We start from the raw sequence: 16,136 nt of genomic DNA on the forward strand, positions 1-16,136 counted from the left end.
TGGCTGTCTCGTCGCGTCAGCAGGCAGGCCGACAGCAGTGTGTGTGCGCGCGAGCGAGATCCAGACTTCCAGACCGGCAGAGGGAGGGAGGGAGGACAGTCCAGAGCGGCAGCAGTTATAGCCACCGCCTCCCCCACCACCTCCCCCCTCCTCCTCCGATCGCATCTCCCCTCCTCCCGTCGCCCGCCTCGGCCTCCTCCGACCTCGCTCGCTCGCTCTCCACGGTAACCAACCGCTCTCGCTCTCGCTCCCCCTCTCTGCCGGTATCTCTCTCTTGGTAGCAGCCTTGCTAGATCTTGCTTTGCGCGCGCCTCCGGCCGGCCCGAGATCCGGCCCCGCGGCGCCGGATCTGGGCGTCCCGGGCGGAGATCCGGCGGAAACTCGGGGACTTCACTGTCTTCTTGCGTCCGGTTCTTGTCTCCGTGCGTGCGCGCGTTGGTGGACGCTGCGATCCGCCTCCGGGTTGGCGGGCTGCCGCTTCTTGACTGGAGCTCGACCAGTTCCCGCGCCCCAGCGTAGATCCGCGGCGGGTGCGTTCGTTCGTTGCTGCTCCGCGACTGCTCCCGGTTCCCGTACGCGGTTGCTCGTCCATTCCCCTGTTTGTCCCGTTGCTCCCGTGGTCGCTCGTCGGATACCATCCTGTGATTTGGGTACTCCTCAGGGCCATGCCATTTTTGATAAATCTGCATGTATCCGAGGGTTATCCAGCACCTTTCTCAGTAATTTCTTGTCGGTCCATTGAGGATCCCCTGTGAGGCTGTGAGAAAAACCAGCAGAGAGGAAAGTGCAGCCAAAGTATGCTTTCAAGTATTTTCATTTCAAATTCGTCAACTTGGCCTGACCTCATGTGGTGCTTACGCCATGGTCTCAGTGCTGATTGATCGTTAGGTAGCCTTTGTGTGAAATCCTAGTTTTACGCCGTGGTTCAAGTCACACCACCAACCATCACATGTTTTCTTATTATTAAAAACTAGCATTGCCTGCAAACTGTAGCTTAGCCCTCTTTGGTGCTGGAGTAGTAATAATGTGTAAAATGCATTAAAAAAGTGTCTTTCCAAGCTCTTGTCTATTTTATTTTCAGTGTCAGCTTTATAAACTTTCTGTCTTTCTTTCGTAACACTTAGCACACCTGTAGCTGTTCCATCAAAAATAAAAGTTCCAGCAAGCCATGTGTTTCTCTGTATTAGGGTGACAATATTGCTTGTCATTAATTATATAGCATTCTTGTGCTTCTTGCAGATATTCTGTAGGAAATGGCTGACGGTGAGGACATCCAGCCCCTTGTTTGCGACAATGGAACCGGAATGGTCAAGGTCAGAAACTCTCCCCTAAACTGTTACATATGTGATATGTCATCTCCTGCATCTGTTAACACATGTCATTTTCTTGTGGTTTATTATCGTCTAGGCTGGTTTCGCTGGAGATGATGCACCAAGGGCTGTTTTCCCTAGCATAGTTGGTCGCCCACGGCACACTGGTGTCATGGTAGGGATGGGGCAGAAGGATGCTTATGTTGGTGATGAGGCGCAGTCCAAGAGAGGTATCCTCACACTCAAGTACCCGATTGAGCATGGTATCGTAAGCAACTGGGATGACATGGAGAAAATCTGGCATCACACTTTCTACAATGAGCTCCGTGTGGCACCTGAGGAGCACCCTGTGTTGCTCACTGAGGCTCCTTTGAACCCAAAAGCCAACAGAGAGAAGATGACCCAGATTATGTTTGAGACTTTCAATGTTCCTGCCATGTACGTCGCAATTCAGGCCGTGCTTTCCCTCTATGCAAGTGGTCGTACTACTGGTATGGACTGTTTCCAACTTTTATAGTTCAGTGATGCTTTGCACAGTAATTTGCCTTTATGATTCTGTTACATTATGCTGCACCCTTCTGATTAATTGAATTGTTTTGAACCTTCAATTGTTCAGCCATGATTATGCTTACTGTGGCTTGCATAATTTTGATATACTGCAGTATTGATTGCTTCTTATTTCTTACTGCTCTATTGCATTAGGGAAAACAATTGCAAGTAGTATATCGAGAAGTATAATGTAGAGGATTACTTTGTTGTGGCTGAAAATTTTCTCTGTTTGCAGGTATCGTTCTCGACTCTGGTGATGGTGTCAGCCACACCGTGCCCATTTACGAAGGATACGCGCTTCCTCATGCCATTCTTCGTTTGGATCTCGCTGGTCGGGATCTCACGGACTCCCTCATGAAGATCCTCACCGAGAGAGGTTACTCCTTCACAACCTCAGCCGAGCGGGAAATTGTAAGGGACATCAAGGAGAAGCTTGCGTATGTTGCCCTTGATTATGAACAGGAGCTGGAGACTGCCAAGAACAGCTCCTCAGTTGAGAAGAGCTACGAGCTTCCTGATGGTCAGGTCATCACGATTGGCGCAGAGAGGTTCAGGTGCCCTGAGGTCCTCTTCCAGCCATCCATGATCGGCATGGAGTCTTCTGGAATCCATGAGACGACCTACAACTCCATCATGAAGTGTGACGTGGATATCAGGAAGGACCTGTACGGCAACATTGTGCTCAGTGGTGGCACAACTATGTTCCCAGGTATCGCTGACCGTATGAGCAAGGAGATCACCGCCCTTGCTCCGAGCAGCATGAAGATCAAGGTTGTCGCCCCACCTGAGAGGAAGTACAGTGTCTGGATCGGAGGGTCCATCCTAGCCTCACTCAGCACTTTCCAACAGGTACGTTTCTTGTTCAGCCCTACCTTCTATAACCCATCTGAACCGGAACCAACATCTGAAATATGTTCTATTTGGCTATGTTTGTACCAGATGTGGATATCCAAGGATGAGTACGACGAGTCTGGCCCGGCTATCGTCCACAGGAAGTGCTTCTGATCTCCGGGAGCGCTCCGCCGCCGTTATCATCTAGTCTCGGGTTATGTTTGGTTCATTCTTCTAGAAATGTATTGCGTATTTGCAAGCTATGTTTTTTTCCAGACGTGACGTGAGTACTCTTGGGATATGCCACCTATATACGTGGCGGCTCCATGGTGCAAGTGCAAGTACACTATATCTATGTTTGTGTATTGTCACAGTGTGTTTGTGAGATCAGTTGTCAAACTTGGGTTGGCTTGATTTGTTGTTGGAGTTGTCTGTAATAGCTCATGGTTTTTGCTATGTATTTTTTTATCTTATTATTATTGCTCTTAAGGGAAGAATCATGGTAAATTATGGATTTTTTTAAAGATCTCAAAGTGTTATACAGTGGTCATCCATGGACCATTTTCCATGTGATTATCAACCGTTCATCACTGGTTCATAAGGCCTTTAATCTGAAAGTGCTTCAATTACTTTGATGTTCAGGTTCAGCTGCCTGATGCTACAGACAAAGTGAAAAGCAAATATTACTCCCTCTGTACCTAAATATAAGTCTTTTTTAGAGATTTCAATATAGACTACATAAAGATGTATATAGACATATTCTAGAGTGTACATTCATTTGCTCCGTATGTAGTTCATATTGGAATCTCTAAAAAGACTTATATTTAGGGATGGATGGAGTATTTGAATAGTAAGCCAAAAGCAGGACATGTGCATTACAAATGTACTTCATCAAAGAATTACATGTTATGGACGAAAAACATTGCCTTTATTAGGAACATCATGCATTAGCTGATGCTTTGAAATGATTTGAGTTCTGGTTCAAATTTTGTATATATTACATGAATGCTCCCTAGTTCAAAGCAACAAACCTTCCACTATGTGTGCGTTTATCTCATTTCCTATTCTTCTGCTAGGGGCTCATCTTCAAACCCCTGATGAATCTGAGCACCAAATACTTGTTCCGTTGGTTTTGAAACCCTAGTTTCATCGACGCTGCCTAGATCCCGGAAAGGAAAATTCCCCTTTATTCCTGCATGCTTGTCAAGAACCAGACCGGCGGCTACTTAGCTACTCCGTTTGAAAGCACCAGACAAGGCGTTGTACGCTTCGACGCAGCGCCTGAACTTATCCTCTGCTTCAGCCTGAAAAATTCACTCTTTTGTTGAGAATCAACACCCCTACACAGGTTCTAGCTCAGCATTCACACCCAGTGTGCCAGAGGTTGCAAAGACAACCAATACTGACCTGTGAAGACCCTTGGTGCTTGTCCGGGTGCCACTTGAGAGCCGACGCGCGAAAACTGCAAACATAACACCGAGAAAGAAAAGACAATCAGGAGCCCGATTACCAGAATTCTTGCAAATGCTATGTAGATGCTCAAAGACTTACGCGGACTTGATATGATCAAGCTTTAAGGGACCCAAAACTGGCAAGCCAAGGGATATTCTATGGCTTTTTAGATCGTCACGACGAGGGGCCTCTTCCTCATCCACATCACTCTCGTTCCAAACTTTTTCCCTTGATTTGTTCGGTCGAGGCTCCTCCCTCCATTGGAACCCATTAGGAAGGTCATCATCATCCTCCTCCCCGGGCCAGTACCACGTAAAAGATGTCTTGCCGCCAAAGCTCCCGTAAGGGCTATCACTGGAATCATCATTATCAAAGTTCCTCCAGTCTATCCCACCTATACAAAACGCCATGGTGCACTTGTTATCATCCACCAAATATACTGAAAACGGTCTAAAGCAAATGGTGTTTATGCTATCGTCCTCCAAATATACTGAAAATGGTCATTAAAGATAAGCTATGGTTCCTCAAAAAACATAAGATAGTAACAGACTGAACATGCTAGGAATAATAAATAGTTGATGTACATCAAAGTAAATTTGGAGAAGGATCTGCAAACGTACTACAAACTGAAGCTTATAACAGGATGAGCCTTAGCAAGTCAAACACATTGCAGAAATACATTCTGAGAAGACAGTCCACTCTGCCGCACAATTTTAAACCAGAACAAACACAACCAATGGACACTTCAAGAAGTTTAGTGGCAGGCTCATACTTGCACATTTCCACATGCTCTCGGGAATCAGAAGATACAAACTGTCCTTGAGTAAAAACAAGCAATTGGAAGGTAAAGGGCTCGAGAGTAATCCTACCTCTGCCTTTGCTATACGGATTACTTCCAGGACCGGAGCGGACTTTCGATTTGCCACCAGCTTTCTGCTGCCTCGTTTGCTTATTACTTCTTTCCTGTTGACAATTTTCAGACCAGTTTCGAAGTCTAATCCATTACTATTGTTTTTACAAGGAAGGCAACGCTTTCAAAGAAATTAAACAAAAGAAGCGGTGACTTTGAGTTTTCTAGGCATTGTCGCGCGTCTGATTTTCCCGTTCGCTCGGTGAAACAATGAACTAACATGTCACCAGTCATCACAGTTAAAGAGACCCTCATAGTTTGGTATATAAGATTGGATGTTATATTTTTTTCCCCAGGTAGATAAATCAGTATGGCGCTGTCATTCGCATACGAGCTCATAATTCAGGAAGTAATTTTCTTTTTTTCAAAGGAAAATGGTTACAGATACCTGGGAGGGACCGCCGTTAAGTAGAACGTTCTTGAGGGCATTCTTCGCGTCGGTGCGCTTTTCCCGGACGTTGAACCGGATACGAGGCTGCACAAGAATAATTACAGGACCGTCGTCAAGCTCGCATCACAAATAACTGAATACGCGCCAGATGCTACTGTACTTGGCAAGTACGTACTATGTAGTGCCCGGGGGATTACGGAAATTAAGAAACTGAGCTAGACCTGAAATGTGTAAGTGGATCTGAAAAAAATGCACAGCGCAATAGAGCTTCCATTGCTACAAACTATACACCCTAAGCTGACTGTGAGGATGATCCTGCGCAGTAAATATTCCTCTTTTACAGGAGGCAATCCTATCTAGCAATCCTAATGGGATTTCGAATCAGGAGGCAAGAACTGAACGGGATGCGTGGATCGAATTGATTCGTCATCAGACAAAAGGAAAGTGGGAGGAAGAGATGGATGGGGTTAGTCAGGGTGGGCGCACCGTGGATTTGGAGAGCGCCGCGGCGGTGGAGTGGAAGGACGCCGACGCCGACGCGGCGGCCGCCGCCGCCACGCCCCTTCTCGCAGCTGCTTGCATCCCGGGAGAAGAGGACGGGAGAGTGTGGGGGATTTGGCGGCGGCGACGGTGGACCAGGTGAGTTGGGGAAATGGGTAGTGTGAGCCGACAGGATCCCGTCGGCGTCGCCGGAGATGGCCGGGAGAGGTAGATCAAGGCGGCGGCGTGCTCTGCGCTGAGGGGATTGGTGCGTTTATTTTTTCTGATGAGGCATGGCGGATTGGTTCTGGGCGCTCGAGCCTGGGCCTTCTGTCGCGTGGGCCTACTGCAGTGAATATACGTTGCACACCACATGCAAAGATTTTTTTTTATATTATACCCCTAAAAAACATGCAAAGATTTTTTTTCCTAATTCTTCTCCACAACATAGCTCAACCCCCGAGAAACAGGGATTCCCTCGAGTTAGGGCTATCTCCCTCTCGCTGGATGCCTCCGGCGACGTCGAGAACATCTCTTCTCCTCCTCCGCTTCTCTGATCAAGTTCCGTTGGGCGTCTTGCCCCGGGCTAGGCGAGGATCGGGACGCGAGGGTTTTTGCTTCTCTTTGTTTGGGCGGTAGACCGGATGGTGTAGAGAGGAGAGAGTCCGGCTACTGGAGCCTAGCGGAAGGGGAAGCTTGAGGATATGATGTGAGAGCTGGCTCTAGATCCCGCTGGGCTGCGGCGCGGGGGAGACAAGGAAGAGAGCAGGCTAGGAAGAGAGAAAGAAACTGATTGGGGGAAACCTCATGGGTTCTCCCTCACATCATCCACCACCGAGCAAACATACAGCTGACATGCACATGGCCATCCATAAAAATCTTAGTTTTTACCTCGGCGGCATAGGGAAATATCAGACGGTGGCATGATAATTTCACCGCGGAAGGCATGCATCAGGCCCCCTTATGGCCACATCGCTAACATTGAAAGGCCATAAAAGTGCCCTTGATACAGTGTTTTGGTTAACGGATGATCTCATCCAAAAATGAAAATCAGACGGTGCAAAACGTATGAAGAAGCGCATCCGACGTCTGAGAGTGCCTAAGCTCTGGGAGCAGCGGCGAAGCTACAATTTAAGAGCCGGACGGGCCATTTTAAAGAAGTCCCAACATTTTTTGTGTTCGTAGGTCAATTTTACTGTCACTCCTTGCTAGTTTTCATTAGGCTTGGGTGGGCCATAGCATTGGTTTGTTATCACATAGCTCCGCCAGTGTCTGGAAGGCTTTCATTTCGTGTGTGGGTTGTTTTCTTCCCGAATTGTAATGTGCATGAATATGAGGTTGTAGCATGAAATCTTGTCCATTTAGTCAGGACCAAACAGGGCAAACACCGTACTGCAAAGACTGAAGGCCGACGAAAAAACATAATTTCGGTCGTCGACTACGAAAGACCATCTTTTTCTAAAAAAGACTGAAAAAAACCGGACTAGGCAAACCGAAAAGACCGAAGACCGACGAACAGATAACCGAGGAAACAAAAATAATCCCGGTCGTCAACTAGGGAAGACCGATTTTTTTGAAAGACCGGAAAAAACCGGACCAGGCAAACCGGAAAGACCGAAGGCCCGGTGCTTGACTCCCGCGGACCTCCGGCTGCCGATTCAGGCGGCGCGTCGATGGTGGATGGACGGATCACCATGGCCATGGCATGCCGCGACGTGCGGGCGGGCGGGCTCTCCACTCCTCCCCCACCACCACCCCGCCAAGCACTCCCCTCCCACCCCACCGCCCCTCCCCCGCGACGAGGACGCACGGACTCCTCTCCTCCCTCCCCTCCCCTCCCCAGCGCTCGCCCGAGACACCCACCACCGCCCCCGCCACCCCGCGCGCGCCGGCGCCTCGGATCGGATCGTCCCCGTCGCCTCGCTCGGCTCTCGCAGGTAACGACCCAATGCCAGGTCTCTCTCGCGTCGGGCAACGTAGCCGGGTTCCCTTCCTTGTCGGTAGGCTGCGTGCGCCTACGTTCGGCATCGACGATTGGCCGCTCCGACCGACGATTCGCTGCATCTGCGGTGTTCCTGAATTGATACACTCCTACATTGTGCCGGCCGGCATCGGTGACCCCAGGGACATGGCCGTCTTTCATGCCCCTTACTTGTTCGACGGAATTCCCGACCCGCGTCCGCCGCTTGGAAGACCGTGTAATCCAGCACGGTTTCTTCTCGTCGTCTTCCTCCCGGATGCTCCGCTGCCTTTTCTTTTCTGGGTTCGCCCTACTGGGAGGAGGAGCTGCATTTTGTTTGGCTCGCCCCCAATGGCTAGAGGAAGACAGTTTGACACAAATGCTGCTGGCTTTTACCTTCTCACAAATGTGTCCCCACCGCGTTTATTGCACAATGTGATTTTTTTCTTCTTCTTTCCAACATGTAACAGTACTACTACTAGCAGACTACGGAGGCAGTAATGAAGCAGAGGATATAATTTCTGCTCTTGAAAAACACAAAATCCAGTGTTATTGCGGAAGCTATCTTGTACAGTACTTCCTCTGTAAAGAAATATAAGAGCACTTAGATCACTACGTTAGTGTTTTAAACGCTCTTATATTTCTTTACAGAGGGAGTAGATAAGTACTTCCTCTGTAACTTTTCATAAGGCTTTTTTAGAGTCCAGGACACTGTCAAAAAACGTCTTATATTAAGTTACATAGGGAGTGGGTAACGCCAGGGTTTTCCCAGTCACGACGTTGTAAAACGACGGCCAGTGAATTGTAATACGACTCACTATAGGGCGAATTCGAGCTCGGTACCCGGGGATCCTCTAGAGTCGACCTGCAGGCATGCAAGCTTTGAGTGGAAAAGGAAGTTCCTTTTTTCTGCACTTTTCGCATCACTGTCGTTCTAGCATAATTGTCCTCATCGCATTTCTTAAGCTGAACATATCTGCTGCTGTGCTGCATTAGTCTGTGACATCTCTACTGTTCAAAAGATTCACCATGCTTAATAATACTTCAGGGTACCCTGCAATGGATCCGCCAAAGGATGCATCTCCATCACCGAAACTGCACACGAGGCTGAGGGTTTGGGAGTTTGCAGACCGTTATGTATTTGAACCGGTCGATGGCCTTGCTGACCTGTTCCTCTCAGTAAGCCGGACCAATGGATGTATGAACCTAGTGCAAGAGTTGCCACCGCGTGGCCCCTCGGCAAACCCAAAAGTTAGGATAGTGTTTGGTGTGGTAGGAGTGCTCAAGCTTGCAGTTGGATCATGTTGTCTGGTCATCACTGACCGTGATTGCGTCGGATCCTACATGGGACATGCTGTTTTCAAAGTTACAGGACTAAAAGTTCTCCCCTGCACTACCGCATCTTCGGCCGAGCAGGTCCGACTCCGATAATTGTCAATTTGTTCCCAGTTATGCTGTTTCCATATGTGTATGGCATGTAATGATTGTAGAATGATGTTACCAGAAAAAGATGGAGAGCGAATTTTCAGACCTCTTGGATGCTGCAGAGAGGAGTATAGGCCTGTACTTCTCCTATGAGGCCAACTTGACACTTACGTGGGTATCGTATATGATTCCTTTTTGTTACATGCATTTTGTCGTTTAATGGTACATGGAGTTTCAAAGAAAACATTAATTGGCCTAGCAAAATGGATGGCAATTTTTCTCCCAGTTAAACTATACCAGAATTAATCCTATGGTCTTATTTTAATTCAGTTCTCTTGTCATTGCAAGTCTGAATGACACTTACCTTTATCCCTTCTGTTGCAGTTTACAGAGGGTATATGATCTTGGGGACACGTTCAAAGCACTTCCACTTTGGAGACAGGTTTGTTGCCTTTTACTCATGTAATGCTGGAGCTTGTTTACACATGGGACGTCCAATCCTTTTCCCATTGTAGAGAGTAATCTACTACTATCTCAGTCTCAAAATGTAAGACATTTTTGTAGGTTAAACTAGCCTACAAAAACGTCTTATATTTTGAGATGGAGGTAGTACATGTGATGCTAGGTAGGAGTTTCTACGTTCTCCTTGTTGCATCTTTGGTCAGTAAGTTACACTTAAGCTGTATAGAATATTCATTGTTTTAATGTCTACAGAAAAGTTTGAATGACTGAACAAACTAATGACCATAAATGTAAGCTGTAATACAAATTTGCACAAAACAACATGAACTGTAATTGTGGCATGTAACTATGGCTGGCTTTACACTTAGGCTTTGGTATATGATGTTTCTTTTGATGGTATATGTCTAAAGTGTGTGCTCGTAGTACTACATAGCCGATTTTTCCGAATGGTTTCCTTTGCTAAATGTTCCTTTCAACATGTGAATACAAACTCTTCTGCACAGACCAATTTACTACATTCTTTGCAGGCAGAACGTAGATTTATGTGGAATGGTTACTTGTTGGAGCCTCTCATTGAGAACAAAGTAAGATTACTTTTTTTTTGTTTTTGTAATTTCCAGTTTTAAGAATATCAGATCCAATATTTGTAAAGAATTTTGATTTCCTTTTTTTCCTTGACAGCTGGACCAATACTTATTACCGGTCATTCAAGGAAGTATCCTTTGCTCATTGATATACTCCTTCGCACTACCCAAAATATCATACCATGCTCACAATCTCCAACAAACGAGTTTGACTATGACTTTGTACTTATAATACCTACAAAATTAGTAAAATGGCATATGGCATAAAAGTATTTCGCAAGACAAATACAAGATTGCATGCTCAATCCATGTACTTCCGCATATATATTAGTGGTCAAAGTTTTAAAACCTTGACCACATGTATACTTATGTGCCTTATGCTACTATTTACCATATGTCCAACAGAATTGAAAGGCAGGGCCAGTCAAAGGGGGCTGGCTGTGTTAATCAGGGAAAAAAACTGATGTTGTGGCAAACATAAAATAGCCTCCAACAGAATAGTGGCATTCGTGTAATTTGCAAACAAAAACGATGTCATAAGCTGAATGGGGTTTGAGAATAGTGGCATTGGTCAAAATTTCCCATTTTATTTGTTAATTGGTGGTTAGACTGTACGCTTTTTAGGACGTCATCTATTTTGAAAACAGATGGAGTATTGCTAGTTTAGACTTAAATTACCTATTCGATTAGGATTTGTTATATCAATTTGAGTTGCTGTAACTTAACTAAATGTCAGGTTTTCAGAATATACATGCAGAAGTTGGATCAGATAAAGTAGTAGTAACCATGATTGCACGCAGGTGCACAAGAAGGATAGGTGAGAGTTCTGAAGCATCAAAATAAGTTTGATAATGAGTTCTTCACTATTTTTGAGTTAAACTAATTTCAGTATTTAACCAATTTACTTGGCCTTCCGTTTTTAGAAATTGAATACCTTTTGGTTAATTAAAAAATTAAGCGGATGTTGTTAACTGAAGGTACACGGTGTTGGAGACGGGGTGCTGATCCAGAGGGCTATGCAGCAAATTTTGTTGAATCAGAGCAGATAATGCAAACAAAAGGATATACAGCATCCTATGTACAAGTAGGTTTCTAAATAAACAATATGAAAATCACTGGCTAGACTAATAGTTGATTAAATGTTTTTGATTTCTCTTCTCTTTTGGTCTTTTGGTTTCCTTTCTTTTAGTCTGTGTGCTAAAAGTCCTTAAGTGGTACAATGATCTCAACCATGTTCAGATGGTACTACTGTGTTATTTTTATGTTTTTGGACAACTCAATGAAACTACTATATATTGCAGGTTCGAGGTTCTATGCCTTTTTTGTGGGAGCAGATAGTTGATTTGACATATAAACCTAGTTTTGACATTGTTAGAGTGGAGGAGGCGGTGAGTTCTGTCAATTCTATCTTTATTCTATTTTCCTTCCCTTCAGGGCATTGATACTATTCTAATAAACATTGTTGATTTTTGCACTATAATGCAGCCTTGGCATAACCTTTTTTTCATCCTAATTTGTGTTGCGTCTCTGTTCTGCAGGCTCGTGTGCTTGAGCGACACTTTCATGATTTACAAAAGAAATATGGAGCTGTCGTGGGTATTGATCTTGTCAATACAGTAAGTAATGAACTCTTGGACTCACGAAGTGCTAGAATTTTTTGGGTGGTGGTCCAGCATAAGGGTGTCTCTTTTACAATAGCAGATTCAGAATTCCTCATTTAGGAATAATCTCGCATATTTGTTTGGCACGCCACCATTGTATCTTTGGTTGTGCATATTTCACTCCTTCCAATGGAACTAGTAACTCCGTTCAGCTTGTGCCCTATGAATGATCTAGCTATTTTTTGGCGAAAACTTTGTTGACAGATTTGCCTTTCATATTTATATTTCAGTGTATGGGTGTTTGTTGGCCTGATAGTAGCTTACTCTGTTTTCCATGTGCATTTACTCTCTTTTCTTATTCCTATATTCAGACTGGTGGTGAAGGCCGCCTGTATGAAAGATATGCAAAGTCGATTGAGCCTATTCTCAGTGAAGATATAAGGTCACATTTTCCACAATTTAGATTTCTCCTATTGTGGTTGTCTGTTCCTAATTGTGCTACATTGTCTACTTACTGCAGATTCATACATTTTGACTTCCATAAAATATGTGGTCATATTCATTTTGAGCGCCTTTCACAGTTGTATGATCAAATTGAGGATTATCTTAAGAAGCATAAGTATGTCCCTCAGAGATAAGAAATGAAGTTTTACATGTTTTACTGCTTGATGTTAATTTTCTTCGACTACACCTGCTCCTGTTATCTGTTTCTAGTTTTTACAGTTGTTTAACCTGGATTTCTTTGCCTTGCTACTAAAGTGTTATATTTGATCAATGTATTTGACACGAAAGCAATACTAATGATGATGAGCGTACTATGTTCTTTATTTTTCTTATAATTGCTTCCATCTCCATGGTATTACTAATGTTGTGGTATAGGTACTTCCTTTTGGATGATCAAGGCAAGAAAATGGTGGGGCAGACTGGCACTGTCAGAACAAATTGTGTCGATTGCTTAGATCGTACTAATGTAACTCAGGTACAAACTCTAGTACAAGGCGGTCATGTTTTTTTTCTTCTTTAACAAAATCTCTTGTTGTGCTATCATTTGTTGTTTCTGCTTCATTTGGAATCTATATAGTGTGATATTCTATTTAGATGCGGAAGGCCTATTCATTCTCCTTTTTTTTTCAGTGTTACCTCCTAGATGCATTTTTAGAAGATACAGAAGTTAACACTGAACTTGTTCTAGGTATTTTTTATAGAGGGTGTCTAATTATGTATCAATGGGCTCATCTAAGCTAACCACAAACACATATGTGTTTTTTCATATATGCAAATTTTAAACTAGCATGAGCTACATCGATTAGCTTGTTTAGGTTGAGCCATATGTTTCGTTTGATGATGGTCTGTGCTAGAACAAAATATCGTACTGTTGCAGCCAGATTACGTGCCTTACTTGCATCCAATTGCAAATCTTATGGGCCACATCAGTCTCAAAGTATTTGTGTGTTAGCCCATCTTTCTCTGACAAACCATTATTGGATTGACATTTTTAGATATTGCATTTTCTCTTACCTTCCATCTTGACCTGATTTTTTTTGAGAAAGCGATCCAACTTCTTTCATTAAATAAACAAATTACATCACACCAGCATTGCTTAAACATATCATTAAAGATTGCATTTTCTCTGATCTTATATCTTGATCTGCATAATGAACATTGAAAACATCGACAATGCTTAAACAGAGCATGGTTGGAAGAAAAACTCTTGAAAGCCAGCTCCAACAACTAGGAGTTTTTGGTGGTAACGATACAATCAGCAATTACCCAGCTTTCGATGCAGATTACAAAGTTTGTGAGTATTATGTTTGATATTCTCTAACCATGGTTCCTACTTATATTTCCCCTGTATTTGTCTTTGACCAATGTTGCTGTAACCATTTGCAGTGTGGGCAAATCATGGAGATGCAATAAGCACTCAGTACTCTGGCACTCCTGCTCTGAAGGGAGACTTTGTCCGGTAATCTCTATAAAGCGAATGCAGCATTCACTTGTTTTTTGAAGTGTTTGTAACAACTGTCAGCATCTTTATTTCCTCCCTTTTCATTTCCCCAAATGGGTTTACTATTTTAAGCACACTAGTAATTCTGGCCACCTTGAGTCACAACCGAGCTGCTATTTTTATTCGATTCAAGGTTTTAAGATGCTGTAACATTTGGTGCAGTAAATCTCTTCTCCTGTTTCACCTCCAGAATGTCTACTGTTAAACATAACCGACATCAGTTCAATCTGGAGAAAAATGATCTGTAAAACTGAAAAGATCACTTAATTTGGAAAGTAATACTGATGCATCTAGACATTGTATTATCTTTTTTTTTCACTCTTTTGTGGCCTTTCAGCTTTACGTTCATATATCTCTCTTTTTCATGTTTGATCTTCCAAGGAAAAGAATGTTGTCTGTTTTCATTATTTCTTGTTCTTAAGTTGTCCATATTTATAGATTTGGTTTTGTCTATTAGGTATGGGAAACGGACTACTCAGGGAATTTTTAATGATCTGTGGAATGCACTTGCTAGATACTACTTCAACAACTTTGCAGATGGTACTAAGCAGGTATTTTTGCTGTCTTAGCATGCATGCAACTTAAGTGAATAGAAAAATAAGTTCACAACGTGTGGCGGGGTTGGGTTGGAGTTCACCATCGATGGTTGGGCAAGTGAGGGCAGGTTTTAGATCTGACAAAGAATAATGTATAAGTCTGTCATCAGCTAAAATTACAAAGTATTGTACCATTATTACATATATAATAAAGGTGTATATATAGAGGCTAGCTAATGGTAAATCAAGTAACTATATCCATAGTTGAGTTAAAATGTGAGAAATAATCATATTTTTATACTTGTAAAAAATAATTTATATTATACAAAAGCATTGAAAAATATGTATTACAAATCAGGCAGGTGGATTGATCTGTGACCTGCATCTTCCAGCCCTTCTCAGATAGAGGTTTGTTTCGGTTGTGTTGTTTCTAGGATGCCATGGACCTTCTTCAAGGACATTACGTATCATCAGTTAGTCGGGACGCTGCGCTTCCAAGCAAACCCGGAGTTATGCAGGTGGGTATTAGCTGTTTCACTGGCCAATACTTCTTTGTGTATGACATTGCAAGTTTGCAGTACTTGGTTCTAACATTTGCACCGAATGTTATCTTACTTGCACGTTTTCTCCTTTGCAGTCCTTCCGTGTTGCTTTTGCATTGATTTTTTGCGCTGCTATGTTCATGCTTATGTCTCTACGACAAGGTAAAGTTTTCTGGCTTCTGAATTTGATATATTTTCTGGAATTGACAATGATTACGAAAATCCCACAAACCAAAGCAGACCTATATGGAGAAGTTTAATTCAGTCTTTGTCATCCTTAGTGTATTCAGCCAGAAGTTGTGCTTTATTGACATGTAACTTGATTCTGTTGCCTTTGTGGAACCATAATTTGCAGCCCGGAATGATCTTCGCCACTTGGTGGTAGCACTTGTGTGGGCCGGTCTGTGTGTTGGCATTGCACTATATGTCAAAAAGAACGGTAGGAAGTTCTGCAACCGACCTCGTTTTTACCTGTCACGCAATTGACCGATGCGCGAAGGTACCTTTGCATGTATGCCAAGTGATCACGCTAGCTTGTCGCAAGCTCCTTGCAGCATCTTCTATTGTGTGAAGATTTATTCTTAGCAATTTTTTTTTCTGTAGGGCGCTTGCCCTCCCCAATTTTGTATCAATGTCTATTCTGGCACCCCCGCCTACCTGCAATTTTGTATTTAAATTCTGTCCCTGTCTCACTACGGCAAGGTTTGTTTAGTTTGACATAATTGTAAATCCCATTGTGATACGATAGCAATGAATTGATGCACATGCACTAGTATTTGAAATACCTAGCTCCAGCCATTATTATTCTTCAATGCTTTCTTCCCACAGAAGGAATTGATTTTAATCAATTAATGCCTTTCTATTTCCCATGTAACCTTTAATATTTCCAATGATAGAATGGATGTTAATTATCACCAATACCCTTTTTCTTTTCTTTTCTTTTCTTTTCTTTTGCAACAATTGTCATTTCTGGATATCATGGCCGGAAATGAATTCTGTAGAGTTTGTCTGGTCCTTCCAGGTTCTCTTGCTGCAAAGAACAAAGCCAACAGCGGGGTTTAGTTTTTTCTTTTATTTTTGGTAACTAGCCACTATTCT

General features: G+C 43.5%; 3 protein-coding genes across 4 annotated transcripts; 2 read left to right on the top strand and 1 right to left on the bottom strand.

Annotated features, from left to right (window-relative positions):
- LOC125542819 (actin-97-like) lies at positions 1–3,163 on the top strand. Its single transcript, XM_048706022.1, has 5 exons — positions 1–224; positions 1,240–1,313; positions 1,408–1,801; positions 2,095–2,708; positions 2,799–3,163. Exons 2-5 carry the CDS (start codon positions 1,254–1,256, stop codon positions 2,862–2,864), a joined length of 1,134 nt encoding a protein of 377 aa, XP_048561979.1. The 5' UTR covers positions 1–224; positions 1,240–1,253; the 3' UTR covers positions 2,865–3,163.
- Positions 3,164–3,599: 436 nt separating this feature from the next.
- LOC125542821 lies at positions 3,600–6,251 on the bottom strand. Its single transcript, XM_048706029.1, has 6 exons — positions 5,930–6,251; positions 5,441–5,527; positions 5,012–5,105; positions 4,242–4,536; positions 4,098–4,152; positions 3,600–3,994 (listed from the first exon to the last, which is right to left on the bottom strand). Exons 1-6 carry the CDS (start codon positions 6,023–6,025, stop codon positions 3,917–3,919), a joined length of 705 nt encoding a protein of 234 aa, XP_048561986.1. The 5' UTR covers positions 6,026–6,251; the 3' UTR covers positions 3,600–3,916.
- A 1,310-nt stretch (positions 6,252–7,561) lies between these two features.
- On the top strand, positions 7,562–15,850 carry LOC125542830 (phosphoinositide phosphatase SAC7-like). 2 transcript variants are annotated; one of them, XM_048706041.1, is made up of 19 exons: positions 7,565–7,860; positions 8,932–9,299; positions 9,388–9,479; positions 9,693–9,750; positions 10,298–10,354; positions 10,452–10,485; positions 11,091–11,171; positions 11,332–11,438; positions 11,656–11,742; positions 11,893–11,970; positions 12,327–12,397; positions 12,476–12,574; positions 12,835–12,934; positions 13,645–13,753; positions 13,846–13,918; positions 14,418–14,511; positions 14,931–15,014; positions 15,134–15,200; positions 15,394–15,850. In XM_048706041.1, exons 1-19 carry the CDS (start codon positions 7,629–7,631, stop codon positions 15,522–15,524), a joined length of 2,022 nt encoding a protein of 673 aa, XP_048561998.1. In that variant the 5' UTR covers positions 7,565–7,628; the 3' UTR covers positions 15,525–15,850. The 2 variants fall into 2 exon arrangements, with proteins under 2 accessions (XP_048562007.1, XP_048561998.1); XM_048706050.1 differs by lacking the exons at positions 15,134–15,200; positions 15,394–15,850 and having other exon boundaries at positions 7,562–7,860; positions 14,855–14,986.
- Positions 15,851–16,136: the final 286 nt, after the last annotated feature.

Source organism: Triticum urartu, chromosome 1, assembly GCF_003073215.2.
Source record: "Triticum urartu cultivar G1812 chromosome 1, Tu2.1, whole genome shotgun sequence".
Classification (NCBI taxonomy): Eukaryota; Viridiplantae; Streptophyta; class Magnoliopsida; order Poales; family Poaceae; genus Triticum; species Triticum urartu.

Bases quoted from the DNA above. Each gene is read 5' to 3' on its own strand.
- LOC125542819 (XM_048706022.1), top strand. From the start codon at position 1,254: ATGGCTGACGGTGAGGACATCCAGCCCCTTGTTTGCGACAATGGAACC. The intron at 1,802-2,094 runs GTATGGACTGTT...CTCTGTTTGCAG, and splicing joins TGCAAGTGGTCGTACTACTG to GTATCGTTCTCGACTCTGGT. The intron at 2,709-2,798 runs GTACGTTTCTTG...TGTTTGTACCAG, and splicing joins CACTCAGCACTTTCCAACAG to ATGTGGATATCCAAGGATGA.
- LOC125542821 (XM_048706029.1), bottom strand. From the start codon at position 6,025: ATGCAAGCAGCTGCGAGAAGGGGCGTGGCGGCGGCGGCCGCCGCGTCG. The intron at 5,528-5,929 runs GTGCGCCCACCC...ATTCTTGTGCAG, and splicing joins CGGCGCTCTCCAAATCCACG to CCTCGTATCCGGTTCAACGT. The intron at 3,995-4,097 runs GTCAGTATTGGT...TGAATTTTTCAG, and splicing joins AGCACCAAGGGTCTTCACAG to GCTGAAGCAGAGGATAAGTT.
- LOC125542830 (XM_048706041.1), top strand. From the start codon at position 7,629: ATGCCGCGACGTGCGGGCGGGCGGGCTCTCCACTCCTCCCCCACCACC. The intron at 11,172-11,331 runs GTGAGAGTTCTG...TGTTAACTGAAG, and splicing joins CAGGTGCACAAGAAGGATAG to GTACACGGTGTTGGAGACGG. The intron at 15,015-15,133 runs GTGGGTATTAGC...TCTCCTTTGCAG, and splicing joins GCAAACCCGGAGTTATGCAG to TCCTTCCGTGTTGCTTTTGC.